Source organism: Oryx dammah, unplaced genomic scaffold, assembly GCF_014754425.2.
Source record: "Oryx dammah isolate SB20612 unplaced genomic scaffold, SCBI_Odam_1.1 HiC_scaffold_7, whole genome shotgun sequence".
In the NCBI taxonomy this organism is placed as follows: domain Eukaryota; kingdom Metazoa; phylum Chordata; class Mammalia; order Artiodactyla; family Bovidae; genus Oryx; species Oryx dammah.
In genome coordinates, this window is record NW_024070191.1 from 25,282,306 (window position 1) to 25,298,062 (window position 15,757).

Sequence of the window (15,757 nt, forward strand, 5' to 3'; positions counted from 1 at the left end):
TACCAGGTAGCGTTTTCAAACTGCCATGGGAATCAAAAGACAAACAGGGCCCGGTCTTGTCTTCCAAGAAGAATCTCCCGAAAGGGTGAGAGAGGCAGCCAGGTAAACAATTCCAGGACAGTCTGATAAGGGCCGTAGAGGAGTCCGAGCAAGGGCGGCCGGAGAACTTTCGGAGGACCCGGCGTGGAGATGGGGTTTGAAGATGCGCCCTGAAAACGCCGGCCCGGCCCGGGCTGCCCCCGGACGTCACCCCAGTTCCTGCATCCTGTCATTACCAGCTGCCCACTAGGTACTGAAGAGGAGGGGGAGGGATTGGGGAGCGAATCCCTCGTGAAGAGCGAGCAAGCAAACAAAAGTAATACATCACACTTCCCGGTCGCCAGAGCCCCGCTCCAAGCGGCGCGCACGGCCGGGCGGCCTCCAGGTGCCGGGCGGACCCAGCCTTTTGCCCTCCCCCTCGGCCCTCGCCCTCCGACCTACCGCGGAGCCGGGGGCCGGGGTCCGCCGCTTCCGCCCGCCGCCCGCCGCCCCTCCCCAGCGCGCGCCATCCGGCCGCGGGGCTGCGGCCCTCGGCGCGGCCCCTCCTCCCGCGGGGGGCTCTGCCGTCCCCCGTCCCGTCCCTCCGGGCTCCAGCCGGCAGCCCACGTCCAGGGAGGGCGGAGAGAGGAGGAGGGGAGGGGAGGGAGGAGAGAGCGGGGGGAGGGAGGCAGGCAGGCGAGAGAAGGGGAGCTGCTTGGAGCCCGGACTTCCCAGAGCCAGCCAGGAGCGCGCACTCAGCGGCTCTCCGGGTCCCCGCCGCGCCCCGCCGTCCCGCACCTCCCTCCCGCTCCTCTCGGGGTACCCCTCGCCCCCTCCCTCCAGCAGCTGCTACGCCCGCGCCAGCGGCCGCCCCCCAGCCCCTCTCGGCCACATCCCCAGCTCTGCGGACTCACTCCCGGGACGCGCGTCCTCGCCCCATCCTTTCTTCCTTCCTGCCTTCCCTCGCGCCCGCCCGCCCTCTCCAGGTCTCCCTCGCGGGTCGCGATTGTCTCCGTCCCCTCCGCGCTGCGCCGGCGCCTCGCCCTGCCCCGTCTCCCCCTCGCACTTCCTGAGTCGCCGGCCGCCGCTGCCCCGACTCCAGCCCGCGGCGTCCGGGGAAGGGAGAAGTGGGCGAGCGCGCCCTCGCCCAGCCCCGCGCCCCAGCCCTGCCCGGCGAGGGAGGACCGGGAAGATGAACAACGGCAGCAAAGCCGAGAAGGAGAACACCCCGAACGAGGCCAACCTTCAGGAGGAAGAGGTACGGAGCGGCTCGGTGCCGGGGCGGGGACGACCTGGGACGGCGGCCGCGGGCTCTGCCCAGAGTGCGGGTGGGTGGCCGGCCGGCCGGCCGGCGGGGCGCGGGTCCGGGGGCGCCGGGCTGCGCTGGGGCAGGGGCACCGAGGGTTTGGAAATCGTCCTGGCGTGGAGACGCAGCCCCAGACTGCGGCCACGGGATGAGGGTGTATCATCGGAGAGTGTGTTTTGGTGGGTCCACGCGCATCTGCGTGCCTGAAAATTGCGTAACTTTGAGGACTTTCCCGAGACCTCTGTAAGTATAATGGTCAGCTTTGTTTGCCCCGGATTTTAAAAGCGGAATCGAGAGCTGACTCCTGGGTGACCTCAGATGATTGGGACCCGGAGGGTCAGCACTTAGTGCTGGGTCTGGGGCTGGAAGTTGTGGGGTGTGTGTTTGTGTGGTTTAGGGAAGAAACTCGGGGAAAGGTCTCATGAAAAGACACCTTCCGTTCCCTGCCCCCCGCCCCCAACCCCCACAGTTTCTATGCGAAAAGTTCTCGGTGAAATATCTTTCCCAGCTAAGGCGTTTTGGATTAATAGATAACTCATCAGCCGCATTCTTCTCTGATGAGTCAAAGACCCCGAACCTGGCTGATTAGGTTTTGTAAATTTAGGGGCGTTGCGGTTGTGGGACGCAGCATGCTGGAGTTTCAGACTTTGCAACTCGCGAAGTGTTGATCCAGACTGTTTTAATAGGACTTTGACGTCTGAGCGTAAATTTTATGTGGTGCGTCCCTAACAACGGTAAAAATGTTGCGGCTGCAGAGCGTTCCTTTGGTAGAAACAAAACTCAGTACATGTGGGGGAACTCCTGAACAATCCTTTCAGAATTTTGTAACTGGGATATTTGCGTTATCTTGTTAAATGGGCTCTGTTCTTGTAGGTGCGTTATCTAGAACCCAGTAAACACTGTTTTCCGCCTACCTTTTGAAAAGCCCAGGAAATTCTGAAACATTCCAAAAGGAACTTTAGAGTATGTGTAGATGCAAGAAAGTATGCAGTCTAGATAAAAGCATTCTTACAGAAAGGTGAACTGATTCCTAAGCGGTTAGGGTGTTGAGATGATTATGGAAATACTATGTTGTGTGTAAACTAAAATTCTGATTGTGAAGCCCAAGGTTGCTGAGGACTTAATACACTTAAGCCCTCAGCACTTGTAAACTGGGAACTATTTAAATGGGGAAGACAGGAGAGCTCCGAGACCAAGCCAAATATTATGCAAAATAACACAAGATTTTACTCTTAACAGTTGTTCGTGGGTGCAACCCAGGTGAAATGCTGTTGAGCCTGAAGTTGCCGTCTCACCTGAGCAAATCGCCTTTATTATTATAAACTGTTCTGAAAAGCATTGTTTTTACATGCTGGTTTTTTTAATTGCAAGTGATGGAATAGTACTGACATTCCTTCTCTTTCAAAAAGATGGAGACTTGAATTGCAAGTTCTGCTTTTTTTCTTGAACCTCACTGGCTACTTTCCTATTTTATTTTCCCTACCACTGAAATAAAATTTAAAAATAGCTTTTTTTTGAAAATGCTGGAGTATTTTTTATAATTAATAAAAAAAGGTAGCTTTATTTAAGGAGTTGCAATGGCTTCAGAAACCTTTCTGTTTCACTTAGATTGGCGATCTGTTGACTTCTAAGGGTATGACTATATCACATGAAACCATCTTTCTCTCTTCACTTGAAAGAGAAACTTGTAAAAGTTCATTAGGGTAAACCAAAGACTTTTTTTTTTTTGGCACACCATAAACTATTTGACAGAATTAAGCAGAGAAAACTCAGGTTTTTCTGCTTGACCCAGCTCAGCTTAACTGCCTGCAGCACTGGCCTGTTCGCCCAAACCCTGGGTGTCTTTATATGTGCAAGGCTGGGTACCAGTAAAATCACAGGTGATCCCAATACAATCGCTGTCTCTTAACCTGTCCTATTGTCTTGTTAAGTCTTCCTTTATCAGGTGGAAATGGCCCGTGGTTCTAGAAAGTATCTGTCTTTATAGCTAGATACTTGTTTTAAAAATAAGGAGACAGATTGAAAAATCTTAGAACCCAAGCTGTACAAGAGATGGAGTAGACAAAACAGATACACCGTGAAGGGAGAGGTTTTATGATGTTAAAAATTCGGTAAAAGAAGTTGGCCTGAATGATCTAGATAATTTTGCCTTTCCCTGTTTGGAGTTTATGTTTTGTTTGTGAAAAACTCCTCCTTTTTCCCCCAACCCTGAAAGCCACAAGTAAAAGACATGTGTTTGAGTCCCATTAATGTGCTCAGCAATATACAAAACCACCCAAATGGTCCTTTCCCTTGCCCACCCAGGGATCAGCAGTTTGTCCTCAAACACATTGGAAAGCCGCGGTGGAGGATACACATAATGATGAGTGTTTTGTAGCTTCTGGTAGCCATTGAGCTGGTGAGTCAGTCCAGTCATCTTTGAGGGAAAATAGTTCATTTCCTAGATCATCAGGGTTATTTAGACTTTATTGACAAAATCCAGGTTTTATTCTACCCCCTTCCCCCCCCATTTAAGTGTGTTCCTTTTATCTTCTGGTACATATCAGCGGCCCACCTCCTGGTTTGAGAGCTTCTGAATCTCACTCTGAAACAATGATGCTGAAACTCTTTAGTTCCATTGCTATAGAAGGAACAGTCTTGAGACCTAGGAGCATTTCTGCAGCTTTTTAAGTAAGGTTGGAAGTTTTTGAGACTGCTTTGGGTAATATTTAAAACTTTGAGGAAAAATAATTTTAAGATTTGGCTAGCCAATAGTGTAAGAGAGAAGATACATCTGGCTTTCTGGCTTCTAGTGTGCTGCACATGCGTAATCTTATGCAACTTGTCCCGGTAAAGAACTGGTTGTCAAAATCTTAATGGCGTCTGAGATTTACAAGGCTTCTGTATACATTTGTGTAGGGGCAGACAGGACTGGGTGACTGAATAACAGGCAGTAGAGCTTTTCTTACATAGCTTTACAGTTAATAAAAAATTCCTCGAATTTACCTCTACTTTTGGACTAAACATTCTTCTCTTCAAATACTTCACACTTAACAAATTTCACTACTGTTAATATGTAAGAGACATAATTTTTTGGCTTGAAGTTCTGTATATTGAAAGTCTAGTAGTAGATATTGTTTTTGATCCCTGAATTTTCAAAATGGAAATCAGATAACTTGGTCTCATTTTTACTTTTATGGTATGCCGTTGGACACTTTTCAGGCTGATTACAAATCATTTCTAAAAGGTGTGTTATTTATGTCGAAGCACTGGTGTTAGTTTTCTCCTTAAATTGCTGTGAACATTCTTTAAAACAAAACTTGGCCTTGTTGGAATATTGATCAAAAAGATGTTTGGCAGATGGTGGTCAGAAATCACAAAGTCAGGTGTTCAGAAGTTTAATACAGATCTTTACCTCGCATTCTACCTTTTAAAGTGCTTTGTAATTTTTTCCAAATAACTGGGGTCATGAAGAAAATTGTTTCTGATATAATTGGCACAGAGAAATGTGTGGTGGTTTGATGCGGCAACCTCAGGTTTTCATTGAGCATTAAGATTAATCAGTATTTTGACCTGGGGAAAAATACAGAGTGGTTTTGTACAGTTTAACCAAGTTTGGAGTCTGTTACTCCAAATCAAATCAAATACAGTAAACTTATATTTCAGTCATAAATAGGATTTGGTGACAGCGTTTTGGATGAAAATGTGATGATTTCATAGTAAAATGATGCTGCAAGACCACTGCCAATATGGCATGTCCTTAGTTTTCCAGTAGTGGTTTTAAAATTTCCATGATAAACCCTGATGCTCACATGCAGTCATCTGTTTCTAAGGGCATTTGTGTGTTTAATGCTCTCATTGGAGATGCTTTCATGTAAATTTTGCAGGTTCATCTTAATTTTCCACTTTGAGGATAGAACTGTGACATTGGTGATGGGGAATAAAATGGGAATTCTTGGGCGCTGCGATGAGGGCATGAATTATTGCGGCTTTCGGAAGGACTTTGGCGGTCTGTGTCAAATTTTCAAGCCCTTTTATTCCGTGCTTTTATTTTTAGAAATTTACCCTAAGGAAATAAGCATGCACAAAGATTGATTTATAGGATGAACATTGGTTACTTATAGACATAAATAGTTTGTGAATTTTCACTAACAAGGAAATTGCTAAGTAAATAGTTTTGTAATTCCTCAAAGAGAAAAAGCCACATTTTAAAAGAATGTACCTATGTGTATTCACTTTTTTTGGGGGGGTGGCTTAAAACATTCTCTCCGTTCTGGAGGCTAGAAATCTGGAATCAGTGTTTACCTCTCTTTGAATGCTGTAGTAGAGAATCCGACTTTCTCTTCCAGCATCTGCATTTTAATTGAGTTAATTCCCATGACATTACATGAAAAAAGTAAAAATAAAAGTTTGCTATTATGTGATGCCAATTTTTAAAAATAATTGAATATGAATACAAACAGTGTCGTGGATTACAGGTCTTTGTATTTACCTTCTGTTGCTTTTCTGGGTTCTCTAAATTTTCTGTAATGAACATAGATAGGCACAGAAGCAGTTCTAGGTCTTTGCTTAGAAGATTTCGTTAAATACCCTTGCAGTATCTGTAGGTGTCAAAAAACGATTGTTGGCCACGTTTCATTTTGCTCGCAAGCCTTGCCCCAGGAATCGGCCCTCCATTCCTCCTAGCATGTTTATGTCACTCATTTCCCTGTCCTGTCTGCCCCTAGTGATCTTAACCTGCTCTCCTTGTTCTGATGTTCTTTCTCAATCCATCCACACATACACTGCCGGATGCTCTGGTGCCCAACTCCGTCAATACTTGGTGAAGTTTAAATATGACCTTCAAGATTGCTTTTGGTGCTCCGTAATATTCTGCACACCATTTATTTCAACCAGTTTTCCCCTCTTGGTTGAGCTTGAGCTGCTTTCTAGGCAAAAGCCAAAGTTCAGCCTGCATTTTGCAAGATCCTGTCAACCTGAATGTCTTATCCCAAAGAGATGACTTTCCTCAGAATTCCAGAAGTTATATTCTTCTGTCAACATTTAACTCCTGGATCATTATCTTAAAAAAAAAAAAAAAAAAAAACAGAAAAAACCCTGCCACCTTACCAGAGTATTTCTAATTCCCAGCACCTCCCCAGGTAAGTATCACCCATACACACTTACACCTGTGTGCACATATAATTCTTGATGAACAACTTATGAACATAGGCAATATCCTTACTGGTAGGAGTGGCGGTGATGACCTTGAATAGGTAAACTCTCAAAAAGCAGCCACTTAATAACTTCATGTGCAATTTAGAGCCTGTGAAGGATGGACCCCCCACCACTCCTCCAAAGTGACCTCCCCAACCTGTCACCTGCAGCCTCCCTTTGTGCCCGGAGGCCAGTGTGCCTGTTCCATCTAACAATGTGGGCCCGCTCATCTCCAGGTGCAGCTGGGTCTTCACTGTTAGAATGTGGTGTCTGCTGTGGGATCCGTTCTGAGCTTTCGGACCAGGCCTTCTGGGAGCTCCAGTTCGATGCGACAGAAGCATTCCCAAATGAGCCTGCTCTGTGTGACCTGTGTGACTGCCACTTTGGAATGTTTGTGTTCTTTTTCATTTGGCACCTTAGTGTCTGCCCAGGGGTAGGGGAAGGGGAATGCAAATGGTCCTCTTGAACAGTGCTTGCTTTGGTGAAAGGAAAAATTTAGGAAGGAATGAAGAGAATGAACCTTAGTAATAGCTGGGGCAGAAGTGGCAGCCTGGCTCTGTGGGGCTTGAGGCCAGCTGGGACCAGGCCTTTAAAGTGATGCTCTGTTGATTGGAGGGTGTCATCGGGAATGACCTTGTCTGCCCTGTGGGGATAACTTGCACCGACTCACGTCCGTCCCTTAAGTGTGTGGGGAGGATATTGCAAACCACTTCAGTGCGTTGTGTGTGTTGGGGGCAAGTGGGGAGTGCTTGACTGCAGAGCTGATCAGAGCAGAGTTGCCTAGTTTGTGGCCTGGTCATCTTTGCTGGGTGTCCCAGGTGGCTCAGTGGTAAAGAATCTGCCTGCCAATGCAGGAGACTCTGGTTCGATCCCTGGATCACGAAGATTCCCTGGAGAAGGAAATGGCAACTCCCTCCAGTATTCTTGTCTGGGAAGTCCCATGAGCCTGGCAGGCTACAGTCCATGGGGACGCAGAGTCAGACACGACTCAGCGACTGAGCACGCACGCACATCTTTGCTGAGTGCAGAAAAACGAAAATTCTGAACTACTTGATCCTGGGAAATTTTCAGAAATCTTTTTAGCCATTCACCCAGGTAAGAATTATTAACTTTTGAGTATTTACTCTGTGCCGAGTCCTGGCCAAGCACTTTTATGTGTATCTTGTGGCTCATCCCCATAGTGAGCCAATGTAGCGATCAGGGCAGTGGTGAAACTTGTTATATGGGGAGGTGACTGAGATCCTGAGTGACTTGGGGCCTTGAAGGTTCTGAGGAAGCCAAGACCTGGGACAAAGCTCCGACTCTTAAGTTGCTCCCAGGTTTAGTGGGGAGGGCCTTGTCTTCGGTTAACTGAGGCAGTAGTTTGAGCTGGAAACCAGTCAACACCCTAAGAAGGGAGAGGGTCATGGAGCTATATCAAAGGAAACTTTTTAAAAAGAGAGGTGATACTGGGATTTTTTTTTTTTTTTTTCCAGCTGAGGGAAGGATTTGAGGCATTAGGGGAAACATGGTCCAGGCAAAGGGATCGGGCCTTCTATGAAGATAGAGGCTTAAGAGGTAAAACAAGCAGGGGAGAAAGGGAAGTATGGATGATTGGGGTGGGGGAGGGATGGAGGAGTCCCTTCCATGCCAGGGACCAGCACACTTCCTGTGATGGGAGTGGACTTCTGTGCAAGGGGGACATGGCATCCTGGGATGTGCCATTGCGGAAGTGGATGCATTAGGTTTCAAGGCTAACGCTGCAGGAATCCTGCTGTCAAAATAACACAGTAGCTGCTGCTGGTGACTGAGCCTGGCAGGGGCAGGAGAGGTGTTCACAGGCTGCAGTAACTGTCAGATGCTCTAGAGAGGAGACTAGGAGCTCCATCCGTGGAGCCTCTTGGGTTTCTCTTTCGGATGATCTAGCTGCGTAGTGGTTGTATTTGTAGAAGCCAGAAAATTTACTTTGAAAGGGGTAGAAAAGAAGGCAACCGGGAGGTGAAGAGGTTGGGTTTGAGATGCAGAGGTCTGATCTTGCAAAGAAATTTTCAGAACAATTCAAGATTCTGTGGGAGTTCCCTGGGGGCTCAGGGGTAATGAATCAGCCTGCAGTGTAGGAGACGTGGGTTCAGTCCCTGGGTCAGGGAGATCCCCTGGAGGAGGGCATGGCAACCCACTTCAGTATTCTTGCCTGAAGAATCCCATGGACAGAGGAGCCTGGCGGGCTACGGTCCATGCATGGAGTTTCAAGAGTTAGACATAACTTAGGGACTCAACAGTAACAAAAAGATTATGTAGCTGGTCATCGAAAAGGTGGGTAAATATGAACTGAGTGCCCAGAAAATTGGAGAGGGTGTGGGACCCCAGTTCCTAGGAAACTTGTGAGGGTAGGCAGCAAAAGATGGACAATTGACTTAAAATTGGAAGCTTTTTTTTTTTAAGGTGTGGGGTGGGGGCGGGGTGAGGGGGAGAGCGGGACATTCTCAGAAAAAGTTAAAGCAAAATTTTAAATGCACTCTCAATTTGGGAACCTAAAAATGTCTTGCATATAGTCTGCCTAGTTATACTAGTGTTCAGTATACTTAACCATTTGAAAGGCTGATTCGGGGGAGCCTAAGAAATCTAGGTATATATAGTGTATTTCATATCCTTTCATTTTTTCTTTCATCAGCAGTCTTTGAACATTGTTTTCCTCTAAAATTTGCAGTTCATGCTTAGGCTTTTACTTAAACTTTTCTTTTCCCAAACCTTTACCTAGAAGGGACATAAAATTTGCAAATAGGTTTGGAAGGTAAAGATGGAAGGCCTGAAGAGGCTTGAGTAGTTTTATAAGAAAATCCCAAGTTGCTTTGTTCTTTTTCATTCCATAGGGGTTGGGGGAGTTAGAATGAGTCTTTGGCTAGAGCCCAAAGTCGTCTCTTCTGTGGGTTATATTTTCAATTTATTCATTTCGTTTGCTGCTTTTTCTGCTCACAGCTAAGTGTCAGCTTGTGAATAAAGAAATGCGGTCCAGGAATTTAAGAACAAACAATTGTGTTTCTCATAGGTTTTAACCCTACTGCAACCATTCTGATGCACATTATGTAGAATACGGGAGTTAAAAAAAGGAAATGGCACTAATAAATGCCAATCACGCCAAGGAAGATGGTTCCAAATTCCAGGCTGTAATACAGTATTGTTACACAAATTTAAAACGCTGAGGGGTTGCTAACACAGCATAGCTCAGTTCTGTCACCCCCCTCAGACTTTGCAAAGATACAAAGAAATCTAGGCATCTCAGAATCTTAGTGCATCTCACGAGCCCACAAAAAGGAGTTAGAGACTAATTTCTACTTCCAGTTAGTCTTTATTTCTCATGAGTTGAGTTTTTGTCCTTAAACTTTCTTTGCTTTTCCTAAATTCTTATGTCACTAGGTAGATATGCTGGCAGGTGGCCAACTTTATTCTAAGAAATGCTAGGGATTAAAAAAATTTTTTTTTTCTCAAATCCCCAGGATCCTGATTTGTGAACATTTTTCTGATGCCCACCTGTAGGATGGATAGTCTTGGCCTCATGAGAGAAGAGATGGCTCAGAAAGTGCTATCTTATTACAGAAGTATCAGAATTTCCTTTGTGCTCAGAGAAGTGCTACAAAAGTGTAATTACTTTACCCAGCATGTGTGATTTACAGGCCTGAAAATGTGCGAGTTTCCAGAAGCATCTGTTTTTAAATACAGTATCCCTCTAAGCTGGCAGGATGTGTTTTGGGCCAGGGAGGGGACACACACACAGCTCTCTCCACTGTGACACACACACTCCCCGTCCTGTCCTGTGCCTTCCGTGGGATGCTGGGTGACGAGAGGCTGAAAGTGTCGGTAATTGCTTCTCTGGGCCTTGCCTATGCTGAGAAGAAACACAAGCTGTCCTGGAGTCCAGTCAGCCTCCCCTCTGCCAGATCACTGTGTCCTGAGTCTGCCTTCTTGCCTCTCTACCCTTCTAAGCCTGTTTCTTTCTTTTCTAGGAACTCCAAGCATTTTCCCAGCAGTGAGCAAAACAATAAAAAAGGTCAGAGTCAGTGCTGAGACCATTTTTGTTGCAAACATTTTTTTTTAGTCTTCAGAGGTATAAAAAAATTGGAGGGATAATCGAAGATCAGGTGCATGGCTCCAGTATAATCAAACTTATAAAAGCATTTATGGATTCTTGGCACATTGATTCACTAAGCATCTGTGGACTAATGTCTCTTTTAAGCACTGTGCTTTTCGAAATTTTTTCTTTTGGAGTATGGTTGTTTAATGATGTCTTACTTTCAGGTGACTCAGTTATCCATATACATGCATCTACTCTTTCAAATTGTTTTCCCACTTAGGTTATTACAGAGTATTGAGCAGGGTTCCCTGTGGTATACAGTAGGTCCTTGCTGGTTATATATTTTAAATATAGCGGTGTGTACACTAAGTGTGTATTTTAGCACAGCGTGCACTTTGACACAATGAGGTGTTCTCATGTTTAGGGATGAGGAAACTGAGGCTCTGAGAGAGTAAGTAATTTGAAGTTTTATTTGCAAGTGGTGGTAGGAGCTGAAAATCTCTACAGTGGTATGTGAGGTTCATGTAATCTGGGCCTGCTGGTGTCCCTGACCTCATCCACCAGGAGTCACAGCTTCATTATGCTTCAGCTGCTGGGCCTTACTTAAGTCTCTCCAACATGCCAAACCTGTGCTGCCTCAGGGCCTTTGTGTGTGCTCTCCTTTCTGCCTGGGAAACCATACACCCAGGTATGAGGCAGCCTTGTCCTTCTCATTGATTCAGATCTCAGTTCACATGTTACCCAGAGGGACCTTTGGGTAACAAGTTCAAACGATCCCCAAGTTCCCAGCCACTGTCAGATTCCTCTTATTTGCCCCCCCGGACTTCTTCCTCACTGATGTTACCTTGTGTACTTGCCTTGTACTGCTGGAATGTGACTCTGGTCTTGTTTAAGGCAGCAATTCCAGTGCCTAGAACAATGAGTGAAACTGCCCAATACATTTGTTTGTTAAATGACTGGAATACCAACCAACTTGTCAAATTCTGAGGCCTGCAATACACTCCATCGTCCTAAACCTTTTCCAGCAGTTTTTCAGTTCAGTCACTCATTTGTGTCCGATTCTTTGCGACCCCATGGACTGCAGCACGCCGAGCTTCCCTGTCTAACACCAACTCCCGGAGCTTGTTCAAACTCATGTCCATTGAGTTGGTGATGCCATCCAACCAGCTCATCCTCTGTCATCCCCTTCTCCTCCTACCTTCAGTCTTTCCTAGATTTTCAGCATTTCCCAGCAGTTTTTAGATTAAATCTTAACGCTGCCTTCAAGATGATCACTTCTGGATTCCCATTTAATTACATCAGAAAGGACAATTAGCACATGCTTTTAAGCCAGATATTTTGGATAGGAAGTGATGAGTCCCATGGAGATGAAGGGGGTGGGAGAGAAAAGCTGATTTTCACATGTAAAGGACTGCTTCCCTTTGTCCAGTAAAAATGGAAATCGAATACATATTTCCACAGAAGCAGGAGTGAAGTGTGGGCTGTTGGGAGAGTGATAAAGTTGAGTGGAGCAGGGTGACTTGGATTCCTGCTTTGCAGATGTGCTTTTGGTTTGCAAAGAGTTAATGGTAACAGCCCAGGTGGAATTGATTTGGAGATAGACACACAGGCCTTTGATTCAGTCTAGCCTCCAGCTCAGAGTGCCTTCTCTGCTTTGCAAAGTGAGATGGCAAGCAATGCAGGGTGCTGTGGGCTTTAGCAGGCCCTGTCCAGCCTGTGAGCACCTGTGCAGTAGCCACGAGGCCGCCGCTAATCTGAGCCCTGTGAACCCTTAGGGAGGCACCTCACAGCCACTGGTCAGCCTCACAGACTCAGGAGTTGCTTTTATTCCCTGTAAAACACAACAGATGACAGGTTAGGATGAAATAAATCCAAGTCATCCTTACTTTTGGTCATTGGATTGTCTGTTAATCGAGCCCACGAAGGCACTCATGAAAACGCAGGCCATTGGCATATTCGTGTTTATGGCCTTCAGGTCCAATACTTGAGCCTGAACAGACTTTTTATTTTCCTTTTTCTTTTTGGCCACCTGTGCGGCTGGTGGGATCTTAGTTCCCCAACCAGGGATCGAACTTGCGTCCCCTGAAGTGGAAGCATGGAGTCTTAACCAGTGGACCACAGCGGAATTCCAAGAGCAAACTTTTAAACTTTGCTGTCGTCCAGTGTCTGATAGTCTTGGAACCAGTGGTATATAATCTTTATATTAGTCGGTTCTTGACCAAATAAATCGTCAATACTCTTTAAGATCCCCTGGAGAAGGGAATGATAACCCACTCCAGTATTTTTGCCTGGAGAATCCCATGGACAGAGGAGCCTGGAGAGTCGCAAAGAGTTGGACACGACTGAGTGACTAACATACACATTAAAAAAAATTATTATACCTTTTTTCCCTTTTGTAAAGGACCTAAGACAAGTCACTTAAGTATCTTGTTTCCCTAACTAAAATATAGAGGTGGAGAGACAACGCTTGCTATGCATTCAAAGAACTGTAAGTTTTTCTATTTCATCCCATCTCCTCTGTGTGATGCCAAGTGCTGTGGTGGCCCGCCGGCCCAGATACATCCGGGGTGGAAGGGGAGAGACTGTTTGGGAGGAAAGGTTTTAAGCCTGAGATTGTTTTGTTTTTGTTTTTCTCTAAGCAAATCAGTGCCTCTTCTGGAGAACTGGGTGGGAGTTTCTGGGTGTGAGCTAACGGCAGGAAATGACCCTCTCTAAACAAAAGGACTCTTTAAGGCCCATCCTGAGTCTTTGTGTTTTTCGAGGAGGGGTTATGCAGACGACCAGAGCTAGGAAATTAATCTCTGCTTTTAGCCTTTGTAAGCGGGGGAGGGGAGAAAGAAGAAGATTCCTTCCCTGCTCGCCCTTCTAAACATCCAAAGGGCCCGCCAGTAACCGCTGTGAGTGCCAGAGAGGTTTAAGAGCAAGGCAGCTCTTTGGGCCAGTGTGCCTTCATGCCCACAACACGCAAAGAAAAACCAGGTTGGGCAGAATTACACCCACTGTGACCTTCAGCTTTAACCTTGGCTTTCAGCTGCTGCTTGAAAAAACCCATCACCAGCAAAATGCAGAATGGGGAAAGGAGAGGAAAGGAATATTTTGTATGATCTATTAGTTGGGGTGCTGAGGTTTGCTAAATAACGTGAACGTCGCTCAGTTGTGTCTGACTCTTTGCGAGTCCGTAGATAGTCCATGGAATTCTCCAGGCTAGCATACTGGAGTGGGTAGCCTTTCCCTTCTCCAGGGGATCTTCCTAACCCAGGGATCGAACCCAGGTCTCCGGCATTGCAGGCAGATTCTTTAGCAGCTGAGCCACCCTCATAAATAAATCAAAGATTTGAATACTACATTAACCACAGTCTTCATTTTTCTAAATCTTAACAGAAAAGAGCCGGTGACTTCTGCCAGTTGATGATCACAAGGCTAAGCTTTACTGTGTTAGATGGCAAGCCCCTATGAAGAAATGTTGGGCCTTGCCCCTGCTTTGGCATGCTGCTTCTCTTTAAAGTGGCCGTTCATTGGATTCCTGGATCTGCAGGGCTGAGTCCCTCTGCTGTTCACCTGAAACTACCACAACATTGTTAATTGGCTATACCTCAATACAAATTGATCTTGGTGTTAAAAATAAATTATAAAAAACCATTATATCAATATTTATACTGCAGGATTCTGAATTTATATTGCTAGGAAAGTGTCGATAGTTCTGTCTTATCAAAAAATATTTTGCTTTTACAAATTCTTGCTGACTTGCAGCAATGAACTTCTTCAGGCACACCACTTTCGTTTTTTTTTAAAGGAATATAAATCTTCCACTAATAATTAGAAACACATATTTTGTTGAAAATGGTTTTGTGGTTTTACTTCATTTTCAGAGTGAAAACAACAAACATCTTCTCCAAGAAACTTCCTCAGCCTACTATTTTAGGCTTTATATTGTAACTGTATTTTTAGAAAGGCCTGCCGATGTGTTTGGTGGGTACAATGTGGTGGGGTGGGGAGGGGTGCGGAGGAGGGTAGAGAGGTGGATTCTGTCACAGCACCAGACACTTAACAGCATCGCAGAGATAAGATTAAAGCCAGTGCTTGGATCCCAGAATGAAAGGATTTTGTCTGGACGTTGCATGTGTTGAAAGACTCTGTATCTCAGATAGGAACTGAGTGTAGTATCATTGTAAATTCCAAGGTTTACAGGGGAAAACTACTCTTGTTAAATTCTAGTGTCTGATGCTTCAGGAGGTTTTCTCATTTTCTTAATAAACTTGAGAGAAAGGTTACTGTTGTAGTGTTATTAATTTACAGATAGGAAAATTACACATTGACTTAGATTCCTTTGGAGGCTTATGGTATACATTTGGCATGTGTTTTTCATTTGCGAAAGATGACTTATTTTTCAGTTATCTGTGTAACATCACTTGTTATTTTTACAAAGATTAAAATACCAGCGATGATCTGGTCTCTGCATTTAAGCACTTATTTAACTACAATGTCTGGCCAGTAGAGCTCTTTACACTGAGAACCATCCTGGAACCGTCTTGGGGGTGACTAGGACCAAATTCCCAACCTGCATTTTTTACACAGGTTAGTGTGTGGTTTAGCTGGATTTTGAGAATGAAGCGTGTCTGAATGTATTGGGTGGAGGGACAGTTTTTTCCCTAGCTCTGTCCACTGGTGCAACTCCTGGTAAACCTTGAAACAAACTGAAAATATCCTGATCAGGAATGTTCTTGGATGATCAAAAGGAAGCGTCTTGCCCTCTGCAAGACCAGCATCTGTTGCTGTTTGGTCATAGTGCACCCAGCCTGCTGATGTAAAAACAAAACAAAAGCCAGTGGGGAGGGAGCAGAGAACTCAAAAATACGCGTGGGGCTTTGAAATATGGTGAGTTTCTAGTTTTGGCAGATGATCATTTGAGAAGTTTTAACCGTTAAATTGTCCCTTCTCCCTTCCCAAAGCACCCCGGTTTTAATTAAAATTAGTATGAAAATTGTTCTTTATTACTACTATAAATCATGGGTCATGATTATACAGAAATCCTATTGGTCTGAGCTTATTCTGAACTTCACTGTAAAGTGTTTTTTCTTTTGTTGTTTTTAACAAGTCATGTTTCTAAGTCGTTGTCTGACTCTGCGACCCCATAGCCTTCAGCCAGCCAGGCTTCCCTGTCCTTCACTATCTCCCGGAGTTTGCTCAAACTCCTATCCATTGTATCAGTG

At 45.4% G+C, this 15,757-nt stretch overlaps 1 protein-coding gene across 3 annotated transcripts in view; it reads left to right on the plus strand.

The window, feature by feature from the left end:
- The first annotated feature begins 530 nt into the window (after positions 1–530).
- Positions 531–15,757, plus strand: part of RBPMS (RNA binding protein, mRNA processing factor) — a 202,308-nt gene continuing 187,081 nt past the window's right edge. The window contains exon 1 of one of the 3 annotated variants that reach the window (XM_040242895.1): positions 531–1,276. In XM_040242895.1, coding sequence (XP_040098829.1) covers positions 1,211–1,276 — 66 coding nt within the window. In that variant the 5' untranslated portion in view covers positions 531–1,210. Of the gene's footprint in view, positions 1,277–1,337; positions 1,568–15,757 lie in introns of those variants that run through there. The other 2 variants (XR_005721459.1, XR_005721460.1) reach the window with 2 other exon arrangements.